The 14,651-nt window shown below is 43.6% G+C and overlaps 3 protein-coding genes across 4 annotated transcripts in view; 1 reads left to right on the top strand and 2 right to left on the bottom strand.

Annotated features, from left to right (window-relative positions):
- LOC134180736 (endoplasmic reticulum-Golgi intermediate compartment protein 1-like) overlaps window positions 1-4,338 on the top strand; it is a 6,267-nt gene extending 1,929 nt beyond the window's left edge. Inside the window, exons 4-14 of the mRNA XM_062647924.1 lie at window positions 468-556; window positions 615-648; window positions 703-755; window positions 812-849; window positions 3,467-3,511; window positions 3,581-3,640; window positions 3,695-3,755; window positions 3,807-3,907; window positions 3,963-4,002; window positions 4,057-4,139; window positions 4,199-4,338. Of these exons, the coding sequence (XP_062503908.1) occupies window positions 468-556; window positions 615-648; window positions 703-755; window positions 812-849; window positions 3,467-3,511; window positions 3,581-3,640; window positions 3,695-3,755; window positions 3,807-3,907; window positions 3,963-4,002; window positions 4,057-4,139; window positions 4,199-4,306 (712 nt within the window). The 3' untranslated portion in view covers window positions 4,307-4,338. The remainder of the gene's footprint in view (window positions 1-467; window positions 557-614; window positions 649-702; window positions 756-811; window positions 850-3,466; window positions 3,512-3,580; window positions 3,641-3,694; window positions 3,756-3,806; window positions 3,908-3,962; window positions 4,003-4,056; window positions 4,140-4,198) is intronic.
- LOC134180745 (max dimerization protein 1-like) lies at window positions 4,308-7,586 on the bottom strand. Of its 2 annotated transcripts, none has more exons than XM_062647940.1 (5): window positions 7,459-7,586; window positions 7,307-7,367; window positions 6,984-7,013; window positions 6,296-6,407; window positions 4,308-4,431 (listed from the first exon to the last, which is right to left on the bottom strand). In XM_062647940.1, the coding sequence occupies exons 1-5, from the start codon at window positions 7,511-7,513 to the stop codon at window positions 4,423-4,425; spliced, it is 267 nt and encodes an 88-aa protein (XP_062503924.1). In that variant the 5' UTR covers window positions 7,514-7,586; the 3' UTR covers window positions 4,308-4,422. The 2 variants fall into 2 exon arrangements, with proteins under 2 accessions (XP_062503924.1, XP_062503917.1); XM_062647933.1 differs by lacking the exon at window positions 4,308-4,431 and adding an exon at window positions 5,266-5,830.
- Window positions 7,587-10,210: 2,624 nt separating this feature from the next.
- LOC134178844 (protein phosphatase 3 catalytic subunit alpha-like) lies at window positions 10,211-13,238 on the bottom strand. Its single transcript, XM_062645753.1, has 13 exons — window positions 13,104-13,238; window positions 12,811-13,011; window positions 12,477-12,601; window positions 12,304-12,415; window positions 12,095-12,240; window positions 11,893-12,032; window positions 11,741-11,818; window positions 11,562-11,656; window positions 11,307-11,432; window positions 11,168-11,239; window positions 11,021-11,114; window positions 10,660-10,757; window positions 10,211-10,597 (listed from the first exon to the last, which is right to left on the bottom strand). The coding sequence occupies exons 1-13, from the start codon at window positions 13,147-13,149 to the stop codon at window positions 10,464-10,466; spliced, it is 1,467 nt and encodes a 488-aa protein (XP_062501737.1). The 5' UTR covers window positions 13,150-13,238; the 3' UTR covers window positions 10,211-10,463.
- Window positions 13,239-14,651: the final 1,413 nt, after the last annotated feature.

Raw genomic sequence — 14,651 nt, 5'->3', positions numbered from 1 at the left:
CTAGTTCAGTCAGTTTCGCTACTATGTGCGAACGGTACAAAGCTGCCAGGGTGTATTATACACACTCAAATAGATGCTACAGTAGCTGTAACATGAAAAATAGCAACCAAGTGACAAATACACGGTGACCATGTAAATTGGTTTCATGTGTACTGTACCTTCTCAGAAAGTTAGGATGTGGGAATAATGAGGTCTGACCATAGTGACAATAGACAAGGTCTCATACCCATAAATGTTAAACCGCAGCAGGTGGCTTCTCCAATTTTGGAGGTGCAGGACACCATTGTTGTCTCTCTAGATTGGTCGTTCTAATTAACTTAATTAAATTACTCTGCAAGTGGTCTTGCTAGCATTAGAAGACGTGATAACTCAGTATGTTGATGATATACTGGTAGTATACATGTATGCTGATTAGTAATGTCAGATCATCATACATCATTTTGACCCGACCATGTCCGTGTTGACAGGAAGAATGAACTTTTTGTGGATGAAGCACATCCAGACGATAAGCTTTTGGTTCGACTAAATGTTAGCCTCCTGAAGTTACGCTGTGAATGTCAGTCATAAGCCAATGTACTAGAATGTTGTCTTCTCAGTCTCGTTTGTAATTTCAGACATCGGGTTGGATATTCAAGATGAAATGGGGCGGTGTGTGTTGCTTTACATAATTCACAACTTGGTGTTTATCGTTCTCTTTTGCAGACACGAAATCGGATTTGCTGAGAATACGCAAAAGATTCCGTTGGACAATGGAGGTCAGCGTGGTGGTAATGAGTAGCTGCATGTTTATTGGATGTTGTTGTCTGTCTAGATGGTTGTCGGTTTGAAGGCGAATTCTACATTCATAAGGTAAACTAGTACCGCTCCAGTAGAATGACATGTGGCAATGCATGCACTCAATCCTAGTGACGCAGTTAATTATAAGAAAGACAAATATCTACATGTCCGATTCTGTGTGGTGATGTTGTTAGTGGTGAGACTGTTGTTGTTGTTAACCCAAGGCGAGCATGCGTTGGCTTATAGTAATACTGATGTAGAACAATGACCCAACGACCAATTGTACTGCACAACCAACAAGTCCAGCAATTGCACATGCGCTCATTGTTATCACTGGTGTTAATTATATTATTTATTCTTAACATCACACTATAAACCTGCATCTGTCAGTCTACTCTTTGTTGAAGTGTTCACTCTCACTTTAGACTTACAAAAATCCCAATAACTCTCGCATTTTTCCCCAATAGCACAGTTAGCCTTGTTGTTATGGTAAGGCCAGACCAACTAAAGTTTTGATGCTCAGATATTTGGACATGAGACCTGGACCGACCAATCGAAATAAAAAGTAATGATCATGTGACATTTTAAGCATGTACAGTTTTCAATGCACCGCATTCAAACGTGAGATAACAAAATGGACACTAAAACAAAAGACGCTGATACCGAGTGGAACGAGGAAACGATCACTGGACCACATGGATTGTTAACACTTGTGGAGTCATTCACAGGTAGTCGTACGATGTATATACCGTATTTCCGTGCATTTAGCTGCATGCTGGTTTAAGCCTGGGATTACCAGGGTTCCCGTATACCCCGGGGTATACTGGCATGCCAGGGGAAAGACCAACCTCCCTATAGACTGGATCCATAGATCTATGCTGCATCCGATCTTAGATATTGATTGAACTAACATAAATAAACACTGAAACTTCTCCTTTTTCATCTAGATGTAATTATATAATCGACCCTATAATGTTTGATTTTCTCTGTCTTCATCCTCCTCTTCTTCATTGTCTTCCTTCTCTGTCAGCCCTGTGTGTTCTTCTGCTTGTTCAAACCTAATCCTGTACGCACTGACAAGACACTCCACATTCCCTGGCGATTTTCACTTTGTTTCCACCGAACTCGTCGTACATGTGTAGTAGCTGTTTCGATTGTGTGTGATCTTCTGCCACACTGCGAAGATCCATTCTCGATACCTTCTGGATGTTCAACTTTTCTCTTTTCTAGCTGGGCTTTGAGGGGGGAAGCTGCATTCTCTAGGTCAACGAATCAATTACCATGCAGTAGAATTATCACGCATGTGTAGTTGCTCCCTTGTGCTATACCGGCATGCCGGTATCGTTACGAGTCCGACAAGCATGTTTCTGGTAATCCCCACTTATATATACCAGCATGCAGCTAAATGCGCAGAAATATGGTACTACCAAGTCATTTACACCGATCACGATATCACTGCGCATGCACACATCAAATTTTATTTTTTATTTTGATCAAGCTCAAAACTGGACTGGTGAATCCCGAGCATCAAATTTAATTGGTGTGGCATGTAAGGTTATGTGCTAAAGAGCCCATGGCACCAAATGCTGTAATTGCATTGTAATGTGAGCTGGTGTGATGTGATCATATTGCTGGTAATCTGTTGTTAAGGTCAACAGGACCTTCTATTTAGCTAAGTATTGCAATAATGAGGCCAGTATACTCTAATTTTGCTATGTCAACAACACAACACAGCTGTTATCACCAAGAGCTAAACAGTAAAGTCACTTAGACTAAACTGTTAGTGAGAAGACAATTAGTCTAGAACTCCAGTAAGAGAACTGGATAGCAGCCAAGGGTTTAGCACTTCAGTGCTTCTTCATTGTTTGTTTGTGTTGCTGTGTGTATTTCTGTTCTGCTTGTGTGTGTGTGTGTGTGTGTGTGTGTGTGTGTGGTGTGGTGTGTGTGGTGTGTGTGTGTGTGTGTGTGTGTGTGTGTGTGTGTGTGTGTGTGTGTGTGTGAACTTATTAAGGATCTCTGTTATAAGGTTTCCAAATGATGATTATTTATACCCACTAAATGCATGCATTTATTCCAAAAAGGGCTCCAATGTGACTTCTGTCCCTCCCAACCTAGCAACTACAGTTACAACCTTAGGTCCTATGATGCAGTATACAAGATCTAGTCAGTAGTTGTTTGTGCAGCTCATGCAGGATCAAAAATTATCGAACATGTCTAGCTCTGAGGGGGTTTCAGGCAACACAGGGACATGCCTATACACCCTAATCTCACTAACCACGCCCTTTTATGAAAGAAAGTTTTAATAGAAATTGATCACTACTTTTCTTTTGTGAAATGGGCGTGGCTAGTGAGACTACACCCCTGCTAGTACAGTACCTAGTCTGATAGTCTGGGACTTAGTTGAACTAAAGTTCTTGTTTCAGTTGACAGGCATGACAGTCGTGCATTTCGTTACAGTAGAGACTGTGATGCACGTCTGTACTTACGTACTTACTTGTAGTGTCCTCGCGACTTTGTCATACAGACGTGTGGCTACCGGACACTACAGGTAGAAACCAATTAGAGCTCGGAGAGTGGAAAATTGTGATTCATGTGACCATATTTCTATAGCTCAAACAATCTAATTAAAATAGACCAAAATTCAGATAACGATGCAGACATTTTGTGTTACCAATGACGTGTATTACAGGTCCCTGGCAACTTTCACTTGTCTACTCATTCAGCTAGACTACAGGTACGCTGTAGCCAAGCATATTCTATTCTCGTATCGATCCCTGGTCACCTAGATATCTGTTTCTGGTAGCCTCATAACACAGACTTTGCTCACATTATCCACAGCCTATCATTCGGAGAAGACATCAGAGTCAGTCTGTTGGTCACTATTTCTTAAATCTGTACTGAAATCTGTGACGTCTAGGGAAGCAGTGTACCAGGCGCTTTCACTGCATTGTCCAACATAACAATGGATGATAAGAATGGTGAGTACTGAGTATGTGATAAGACGCATTGAGTGTGATTCCGTCTATTAGCTGACTCATCATTCGATTACTACATGAAGCTAGTGCCAACAATCTACGAGAACCTGGACGGTCAGAAACAGTATTCATATCAATACACGTTTGCTAACAAGGTTGCATCGTTGGTTGGGTCAATATCAATAAATGGTTAATATCAATGTTTTATAGCATTATGCACAGCATGCACATGGACATCGAGTCCTGCCAGGTGCGTCTGACAAATTCAATTTGTTAAGTCATTTGCAGTTACCTTTCTCTGTAGCCGTGTGGTTTCGGTATGATCTCAGTCCCATTACTGTCAAGTACACGGTGACAAGGCAGCCATTCTATCACTTCATCACAACAGTAATGAGATTAGACATTGTTTCCACCAGTTGTAGTATTGAGCCTGCATTCTCGTTTAGGTCTGTGCGATCGTCGGGGGCACGTTTACGGTCGCAGGCATCATCGATTCATTGGTCTTCACAGCCGCTGAAATATTTCGAAAGGCAGAACTCGGTAAACTGAGTTAAGTAACAAATTCCTCAATAATAATACAGTAAATTAGCCTGGCGAAAGAGTGAGAAGACTCAAGTGTTATCTTTAGAAGTGAGTATTTATAATCTCTTGAGTATCAGCCAGATTCCCATTACAATGTCTATAAACAACATAGAGATGGAACACAATAGTGCATCAAATAGGTAGGATTCTCACTAGGTAATGCATGAAACGTATGAAGCCCACACTCACTTACACTAATACCCCGTTTACACAAGCACTTGTAAGCGGGCCTGCCCGTGCTGGCTCCCTTTGCAAGGCACGTGTACACGTGGGCTGAGCCATGCCGACTTGGATTGGCATTTCTAGATGGGCCAGCCAGAGCTGACTCGGGTTAGGCATGTTGTGTGTACGCTACCCATGCAGAGACGAGAGCCACGCATGCTGATTTTATACCTTTCTAGAGAAGTAAAATCAAAAGAAAATACTCAGCCAACGACAGCGAGGAACAAAGACCTTGAACTTCATTGCTGCAGCATGCAGCTGACTGGCGGTAGACCTACGTGCATATGCTTCCTATAAATAGGACGTTGCCTCATAAATGTCCTATAAATTTCCTGATTTGACTGTTGTAAAGAAAACGCGAGCAGCTTGACTTCTACTGGTTGCTAAGCATGAGATAACAAGAGCTATGTCAATTTTAAGTAAATAACACACGCTAACATGCCCATCAGTAGCATTGGCTCGATTCTAAGACTGCGGCATGTAAACACAGGCCAGCATGGGCTGGTGCAGCTCTGGCTGAGCTCGCTCGCTATGCATGCTCAGTGTTTACACTGTAAACAGGGTATTAGAATCAATGCAGAGTATTAATAATTCATCTGTCATGCACTTGGGCTCAATTATCAAACAATAGGAACAGACACTACTAGTAATACACTTGGAGCTAATGCATGTTGTACTATGTACACTCTAGATCTCACATAATAACGAGTCGGTTTGAAGACAGATTCCTGTTTAATTAATAATCACTACACACACAGTTCATCGTAACTATGTAGATTTCTGTGAGTTCGCAAGCACATGGCGAAATCCCAAAAGCCAATATACAGCACACTGTACATATACAAACCTCAAGAGTGAAAAGGGAAAGACCTAAGGATGCTTAGCATCTTAGTGGAACTAAAACTGTACAATTTATGCGGTTGGAACACCTACCACAAGCTGTTTATGAAGGGCATAATTATATAGTATAGACCCTGGTACCGCACTGCAGCGTTTTACTTGCTGTCTACCGCCGTCCCGTCGCTGCCAGTGCTCACCATGCTACTGCAGTCGTCCGAGTCGTTCTCAATATCGACGTCGCTGTCTGATTCTTGAGACTCGAGTTTCAGTAGTTTCGAAGGAGGATGTCCACAACCTCTCATTTCTAGACGCTTTCTCGGACTCGAAATGGGCGCGTTTCCACCCAAGTTGAGCAGCATCTGCGTGAGCAAACGATTTTTCTGACACACTTGGTCCCGTTCGAGTGCCATCTTCCGTTGCTCGGTCTCGAGTTGCTAGGAACGGAAGCACAGAGAACCCGGTTAGACACCGCACAACTGCAGTTTCAGTGCACAGCTAATTGAATCATCATACTATATAATTATCAGGAGGCTGAATGGGTGGGAACAACCAGACCATTCATACTCTACCACTCCAAGTCACGTGATCACTCTGATCATCATTTCCATCTATTTATTGCCAGATTTAATTAACTAGTTAATTGTCTTTTCTGAATCCAGAGTCTCACAGGTCATCATTACGCAACAGGTCAGGCCTAAGCAGGAAGGCCAGACTCACTATGTGAGATCACCATGTTGGCCATGCAGTGCAGGTCAAAAGGTTGACCCAAACATATGCAGCCAAACCACCAAAACGCGAGGTATGCAACCAGCATGCCCTCCATTCGTCTAATCAGCGAATCCCTACAATGATACTAGCGTGGTGTGTCATCACTATTCGTGACTATGATGCTCACTCACCTTGATGTAGCAGCGAGCCGACTGCAGGAGGTTCAGAGTCGTTTGCTTCATCTCGCCCTTGGCCGGAACCGTCGCTCTCAAGTGGTCTAGTAGGTGTTTGAGATGAGCTCGTCTGTCGACACAGCGCAGAGAACAATGGTCATTCAAACAACAAACACAGCGAGAGATAGAACCCTTCGGGCTTCCCTGCCGGCACGCGACCGACCACGCCTATCGCTCACCACTTCCTCACACAAGCAACGTCTGCAAGCGATCAGCAATCTCATCATGCGTGCGTCCGGTCGCTACAATCCGTCGCGACGCGGAGAGTAACCGTTTCGAAGGTGGCCTCGCACGTAGGGGCAAGCGTTTCATCACGCATGCCACGCCCAAACCTTGCAAAACGATATTGGCCGTCGTCCAAGTGCTGACGTCAAACGCACGTGAGCTGACAAAGGGGGAAGTAAAAAGAAATTGGCATATTCCCAACAAGTCCCAAACACAGACCCTGATATCGCCCCAAACAACTCAATACGACGAGCGACCGTACGCGACCCGAGGACAATCGGAAACGTCAACGCGGCAAGCAAAACGAGCGCACTCTTCTGTCCCAGCGTTCACATCATGGTAATCAAATCAAACGAGCTGCGCCCACGCCTGGCACTCTACAAAGCCCCAACGAAACGAATTTCGAACACGACCGACTCACCGGTTCTTCTCCAGCTGATTGTGCGTCGACCTGCAACGAAACGAACGAGATAAGTGAGCGAAACGAGCGCGCACTTGCGCAACCGTCAGCAAACCGCCACGTGAGCGCGACCCGCAATGCCTGGGCATGATCAGCTTGCTGATTTCAGTCACTCCACCGGTTTTTCATTTGGCAAAACGACAGCATGAAGCGCACATGACGACGTGCGGTGGCGCGAACGAGCGTCGAAACGGCGACGATCTCGACAGACGACGACGCTTTCGCGGACGCGACGACACGAAAATCGCGCGCGACGTCGCACGTCGACGGAGTTTTTTTCCTACCTGTAGCTGTTGCTGCGCTTGTTCTCTTTGCGTTTGGCGCGCGCGTCGTGCGGTAACGAACCTGACAAGAGAGAATGCCATTCATCAGGGTTTGTGCCAAGTTTGTGCGTCGACTTGTCGCGCGCCACACATGCTGCGCACGCTCGACTCACCGTTCTTGTTCTCCTCGACGACCCGTACGGCCTCGAGAAGCAAAGCCAGAGACATTTCCAATCTCGCAAAATTCGCGGCCGTCGACTGCTACTAGATTCTACTGGTATGGAAGCAACCTCTTCAGCTGTGTTTATCAACGCACGCTTGTTGTGACGTCATCGAAGGTGGATCGTTCGACTTCCGACAGGAATATGTTTCGTCGGCCAATAGGTGACGTGTGCGTAATTAGATTTGCGTGGGAACACGTGCTGGTTAACGGGACTCGGTGAGCTGATGATAGGCACGCTGCAGTCTAGCGGCAAACAGACAAACGAGAAATTGAGTGTGCTTGTGAGCTGACAATGCAATCCAACTGGTGATACGAATCGGAGACCGGCCTGATGCCTAGTGTTAAAATATTTTTATTTTTTAAAATTTCGACATGTGTGGCTAGGCCACTGGTTAGTTGTAATAATTAGCTAATAAACAAACACTGCTTGTGGTTGGTCGTCTTAGAACATCTAATGAAGGGTTATCGGAGCGTGTCTGCTAGAGAATGCTATTACACCTGTAGCAATCAGCGTGAAGACAAAGGGTTTGTCATACGCACACATTGCTTGCTGACGACATGCACGCAGCACACGTGATCGTGGGTGGAGTCCGATTTATCATTGTTAGACCACCCTGACGTGGGATCGCTTACGTAATCAGAATGTAGCATCTTATTGCCACACTTGAAGGACCTGCACACGTGCTGTCCGTGCCAGTGCAACGCTTTCGGTGATCACGTGACAAAACAAGTGGGACCACTGTTGATGCAATGTGTTCTAAATATGGTTTGTAGTTGAGTAACAGTGCTGAGAAAATAACTAAATTGTGCCAATTTATTAAAATTAAACAACTACATACTGTATTTATTAACTTTAATAAATGTGTTGATTATTTTTCTTGCTTGTATTTTACTGACCTACTTGCTTCGGTGTCATATTGTGTGTGAGGCATATATCAGGAATAATGTATTCTACATAGCAACTGTTTGTAGAACCCTTCAACTCATGAAATATGCTGTAATCACACTGAGAAGCCAACGCAACAGCAACTGCTGATTTTAATCAATAATAAATAACTGATTTGAATCTATGGACCACAAGCTATACTGAGATCACCTCTGAGATCCCACAACCTTTTCTTATGAAAAAAGGTGTAGTACAGTATGCACATAGATTTTGCAGAGTCCGAATATCTACATGTATTGCTGAACATGCAAGACATCAAGTTTTATCAAATTAGGGAATCCTGTTAACAGCTCAACCCATGCAGGTGTCAACATAGGGAGTACTACAATACTGTAGGAAGGCATGGCAGAGCTAAAGACCCACTACAAATGCATGTCTTGTGGTCTTGTACAATATTGCCATAGCAGTTGATACAAGCACATGGTACAGTGTAGTAGAGCCTACTGTCTCTGTTAGGCTGTAGAGTTCATGAACAAACACAAAGCATCAGCACAACATTGACACCAATGCTAACAATGTAATATCCATAATCTACCCTCTGATTATTATGCTTGGCATGTCATTCTCCACTTGGATCACTTCACCACTTCCTTTGGCCATTGGCCATCTGCTGTCTACACAGTTAATATATCTGTGCAACTCCCAATATGGGATACAGATAGTAACCACTACTGCCAAACTATGACAGTCTTTGTCCACAGCCACAATGACTCGCTTGACACATAGACAATAGAAAATGGATGTTGTGTTAGTATAGGTATTCTTCAAAGGGTCATTAATTAACTCGCCAACGTTTTTCATACTTATGTATCTTAATGGACTGTTTGTTCTTCTGCCAGCCCATGTACTTATGTTGGTATTGTCCAGACACTGTACAGCAGACTAATCAGCAAATTGAGTGAGCAATTATCCAAATCCAAATAAAAGCGAGCTGAAAATTACTAGAAACTACTCTACTGGTCCTATTTTTATCAAATAATTTTCTTTTCGAGACTTTTGTTCTCGTAAAACTACTGCTTCCTAAAGAAAATAGTTTTTCCGCCTCAAGAAACTTTCTATATACAAGAGTTTCTTTTTGCGCGTGCACCTTTTTATTATGCAGTAGAAGAGAATTACGTCTCCTGGGTTTGAGTTTGCCTACACCAAAGCCAATCAGGTACAGTGAATCGTTGGTGACAAAGATGACAAAAGACAAACAGAGATTAATTCGAAAAATACTTAGGGAAGGTGCACTTCGAAAATAACTTGATTTGATAAAGAAATAGAAAAGATTTCGCGACTCTGAAAAAACCTGATTCGATAAAAAAAATAGGATCAGTACGGTAGAAGCTACCATGGGTAGGATGCACAACATGCATGCCATTTTTTGCTAATTCCTTCTTTGTGGGGTTCTATTCAGAGGGGTACCCGATTTTGAACTCGTCCAAGATTTTGGCAAGACCTTCATATTCTGAAAATTTCGTATTGATATGTTACACCTATCAAAAGATAGTATGTTTAGACAGACCCACAGACAAACACCTCTGGGTATCACAACCTGGATCTACCATGCTACACCTACCAGGTTCTAATGGCCTTCTACTTTGTTGCACACCAACATAATAGGTGCGATTCCCTCTCAAAGCATTACTTAAATATCACGGGGAAACTACTAACATGGAACAAACAGGACACATTACAGCATGGACAACCAAAACATAAAAAGTGTGAGATCAAACAACTTCCAGGCACATGCAAGCGCAACAGAACGATGCTGTGTCATTATTTCCCCTTATATTGAGTACCAAGACGCATAGCAGCACATAATTCTTGTATCCCGTAATACCAACCCAAATTCCTCCTCGAAAGAAACAGGGCCACGACAGTCACTCAACCGGTAGGTCCAACCACTAGTTGTTACAGACGGAACAGACTAACTACAAAATGGAGAATCAGATAACGTAATAAAATGCCCACAGGCCAGTGACTTCATTTCCCAAATTTACTGTTTGAGGTCATTGATCGATAGTCTACGGTGCTTCTGTAGTGTGAAGAGTTGGTATAGAATCTCGTCGTGGTGGCATGCGTTCGTTGTCGCGGTCGAGTCGTTTGGCGTCCTCAAAACCTTTGATCTTTTGGTGCGGCATGCGCGTCTGCTGCAGAGCTGCAATTGAAACAGAGTGTCATAAACAAGCGGTCAAGGATGCACTCAAACGGTATCGTTACCGGACTGTAGGCTATCACTACCACCTGCCAAAGTGCCAAAGGGAAGACTACCGGACGGAGTAAGACCCTTCAACTGCACAACAGTCTCACTGTTCTCTCTGTAAAACAATCGACAATGCCAGTTGTACTGCCGGCATATATATATATATATATATATATATATAGACATTAATCCATGTCCAAAATATATTAAACTATTTAATCATCTGTGGACCACTGGTATACACACACTAGTCCATACACACCATTCAATTTCCACCACTGCTATGACTAACCATGGAGACTGACCACAAAACAGACGATACACGCAGAAACGATGATTAATTAATTAGCTAATAAAAATGAAACAAACTGTCCATACCTCAGTACTGTGAAAACTCGTGCCATCCGTCCAATTGCTCGTATCTTGTTTCTGATGACTTCTTTCCGTTGTGGCGTCAACGCTGACGCCGTCGCTACAACACAAACTGTTGAGGATTTTTAGACAAGCGCAAAGCTGACTTCATACATTTGTCTTGTTCCTCTTCGTCTAGTTCTTCGTCAGTACAAATATTCAAAATATTTACCAACATTTCGGTTACTACCAAAGATAACATTTGTATATCCATTGCCTCTATAGACAACTGCCTCGTATATGTGATAATCACCTTTTTCTCCTACAAAAGGTAGAGACCAAGTGAACACATCCATAAAGTTCGGCAACCAGTAAGGATGAGGAGAGCAGTTAAACTGTCGAATGTTCATCACATTGTTCTCATACTTAAGAACAGCAGCTGCCAGATCAGAACAGTATCATGAGAGCAACACACTGACTGACACATGTAACACAGCATTTGCATGTTTGCGCATGCACATATGCTTGCACACAAACAAACAAGCAACATACACAGGGGCATATGTACCTTTGTTGTTATAAACATCCAGGTAGTTAGGAGCAGAAAAGATAGTAATGAGAGAAGGAAACCCTGTTGCTTGACTCTTTTTGTACATTCGATATCTAACACAGGACATGCAGGACAGTAAACAGATCGCACGCTCGGCATCACACCCAGCTAGAAAACAAAACTAGCACAAGCCATACCCTGCATCTTGTGCCTCGTGGGCTCTTATAAGAGACAACAGATTGTTCTGCTGCAGAAACTCGCATACAGCAATGTAACTGCACAAAGAGTGAAACAAACCGTCAACCAAGCACAAAACTTCAGACCTCAAACTAGCAAGGACATGACAAACCTGTAGAAGTACGAGCAGCCACGAACACTGTTGTGACTAAAATGTTCAGGTGTTCTCTCATTGCCGAATTCTTCCAATGGATCGGACCACAAAAGATCACACATAGCACCAAATGCAGGAGGCTCTCTGAAACGATCCAACTGCATACAACAGAGAGAGCAAAGTTCAAAAGCTACAGCAGCACCGATAGGCTCATGCTTACCCTTCGAATATCATCCAGTGTATGTACCTCTGGTGATAGTCCACCATGAACACACAGGAACTGACCATTCATCAATGCAGCAAGAGGCAAACAATCAAAAGAGTCCATACAGTCATCATACACATCTTCATCATATTTGATTTTGCCTAGAAAAAGTAAAAAAACGATAAACAACTAATTCTTATTACCATACTGCAAATCTGTCACACATTCTTGCTTAAAAGTGAAATATTCAGTTAAGTGTCGACACTCATGATTGCCACGTAACAAATAAACCGTCTTTGGAAAGAGCTTCTTCAATACCCACAAATAGAGTACACACTAAGCCGAAGAACAATTGAAGACAAGAAAACCGATGACAATAAACATGCAAAGGAAATACCTCTATCGAGAAGTAGCCTCTATCTACGTAATCTCCTAAAAAGAGATACGTCGTCGTCTCTGGCATCCCTCCTACTTCAAACAGCTTCATTAGATCGAAGAACTGGCCGTGGATATCGCCACACACTGTAGAGAACAAAAAAAAAACGTCGAGTACAGTTTCCTCAGAATACATACAATCCCGTCAGGTCGCAATTCTGATAAAGACAAGGCGAACAGCAGCAGAACCATACAGGACGCACGGCACGGAAGCAAAAAAAAAACCGAGTGGCCATCACAGCTCTGCAACTGTCGTGTCCTCGCCTCGCGACGTCATTACATTCCGCTCAACAGACCTGTAACTGGCGCCTCGACCTCCAACATCGTGTCCTCTTGCCGCAGCAGGTCGGTGCCCTCGTGTACGATGCGTCGCGCTACGTCAATCTCGACTCTTCCCTCGTTTATGAAATGTTGACGCAAAACGTCATGTTGGGGTCGCCCGCTACTGTCGTACACCTCGTCCATCGTCAAACGACGGCGAGGAGGAAAAGGAATGGCTGGAGGAAAGATAAGTCAAGAGTTAGACAGACATCACGTGCTCACAGTGTTACAAGCAACGGAGAGAGAAAAGAAGCGAGAGGAAACTCACAAGTGATCACTCGTTCGGTCGTTGAGACGCGTTCTTGGCTTGCCATTGCTTTCTGTTGCTATTTCATTGAGATATATACTTCGAAGAACGGCACCAACGCCAACGTGTGATCCCAGTCAGTGTGGGTCCCGTATAATGACCTCTAGCGCGAGTTCGGGCATCCACATCCTTGACATCGGGCGGTAATTCACCGGGAGAGTCAGACTGCACTACTGGAAGTAGTTAATAGTTTGGGAAAACTTGCGGAAGACGACAGTCTGGCTGTGTTCGTACGTTGGTTGATTCTCGCGGGCATTCTGGTTGTCCTAGAGATGATAACTGATTTTCGCTTTCCTAGTGTGATGAAGGTGAATACATAGTAATTGTAAATTGTTCGCCTCAATCTAATCCTAGCTATAATACGCTAACCAAAATAAATAAAGTCTCTCATTCATTGCGGAAGTGGCGTACAACGATATCTATTGCCACCGCCCAGATTGCCACCGCCCATAGGGCGGGGTAGTGTACATGCACTGTACATCTATTTTTTTTTTAGATGTCTGACTTCCTACTTCTGGGTGGGAAGGGTGTAGCTGGTCCGTAAGTACACATGTTTGCACAAGAAGTTGGGAAATTTATTTTTTAGACAGGTGAATGGCTGCACATTTGATTGTCACGACAGCCCGGAATTACTGTATGACGCGGCGGGAGAGGGTCTGGCAAAGCGAGACTACAGTAGCGGCCTGTTAGCGGCTGTGTGGAGTGAGGTGCAGAGATTCAGAGGGCAACTGTCCTTTCATTGCTTGGCAACGCTTCTTATATAAAGTATAAAGTCAAGCCTGCAGTGTTAGGTGTACAGTGCGGATACAAAGATCTCGAGCTACGTAGACGTTTGGCATTGCTAGGGCATGGTACATGTTGAAGTGGTGACACGTGATACATGTAGTCTTCTTCGACTTCCTAAAGCTCTTCGCGTCGTCCAAATTAGAAGGACTCCTTTCGGGGTGTTGTTGCTGAATGGTATGGCTATGTTTTGAGTTGGTTAGTTTTATTTTTTGTGACAAGTGGAAATTCAGCATCGTTTGCGTGGGTGGGATCAGCTCCACCTTATTAATCATTAACATTTTTTCAATGCACAATCTCCAAGTGTTTGCGTCAATGACAGACAAAACTCTAGCAGCAAGAGAAATTTTTGCAACAGGGGCGTTTTTTATACATTTCATGCAATCAGTTGCCATCCAGTTCATAGTTTTTTCGACCTCATCTAAATTTACACTGGCGTTCAAGGTCTCGTAAATATAGACTATACTGGTAATTCAGTTACATTTGATATTGCCCTTAGGAACGTACGCTTCCAAATTGTAATCTCAGCTGCAGTTCTAGGGTTCACATCCAGGACTTCTTGGGGAGAGAGTTGCAGTTACAATTTCGATCCGCAATTTCATTGTTTTCAGTTTCAAACTCAGAACTGTAAGAGTCTAGTGTGCCAGATTTGTGCAGGAGGATAGCCCATGTATGCAATGTTGCGGTTCCATGGTGATGGGGCAAGTTGCGGCCCCAGACAAAAGA

This window comes from Corticium candelabrum, chromosome 1, assembly GCF_963422355.1.
Source record: "Corticium candelabrum chromosome 1, ooCorCand1.1, whole genome shotgun sequence".
Lineage (NCBI taxonomy): Eukaryota > Metazoa > Porifera > Homoscleromorpha > Homosclerophorida > Plakinidae > Corticium > Corticium candelabrum.
The sequence above is the reverse complement of the archived record's forward strand: the minus strand, read 5'-3'. Positions and strand labels throughout refer to the sequence as shown.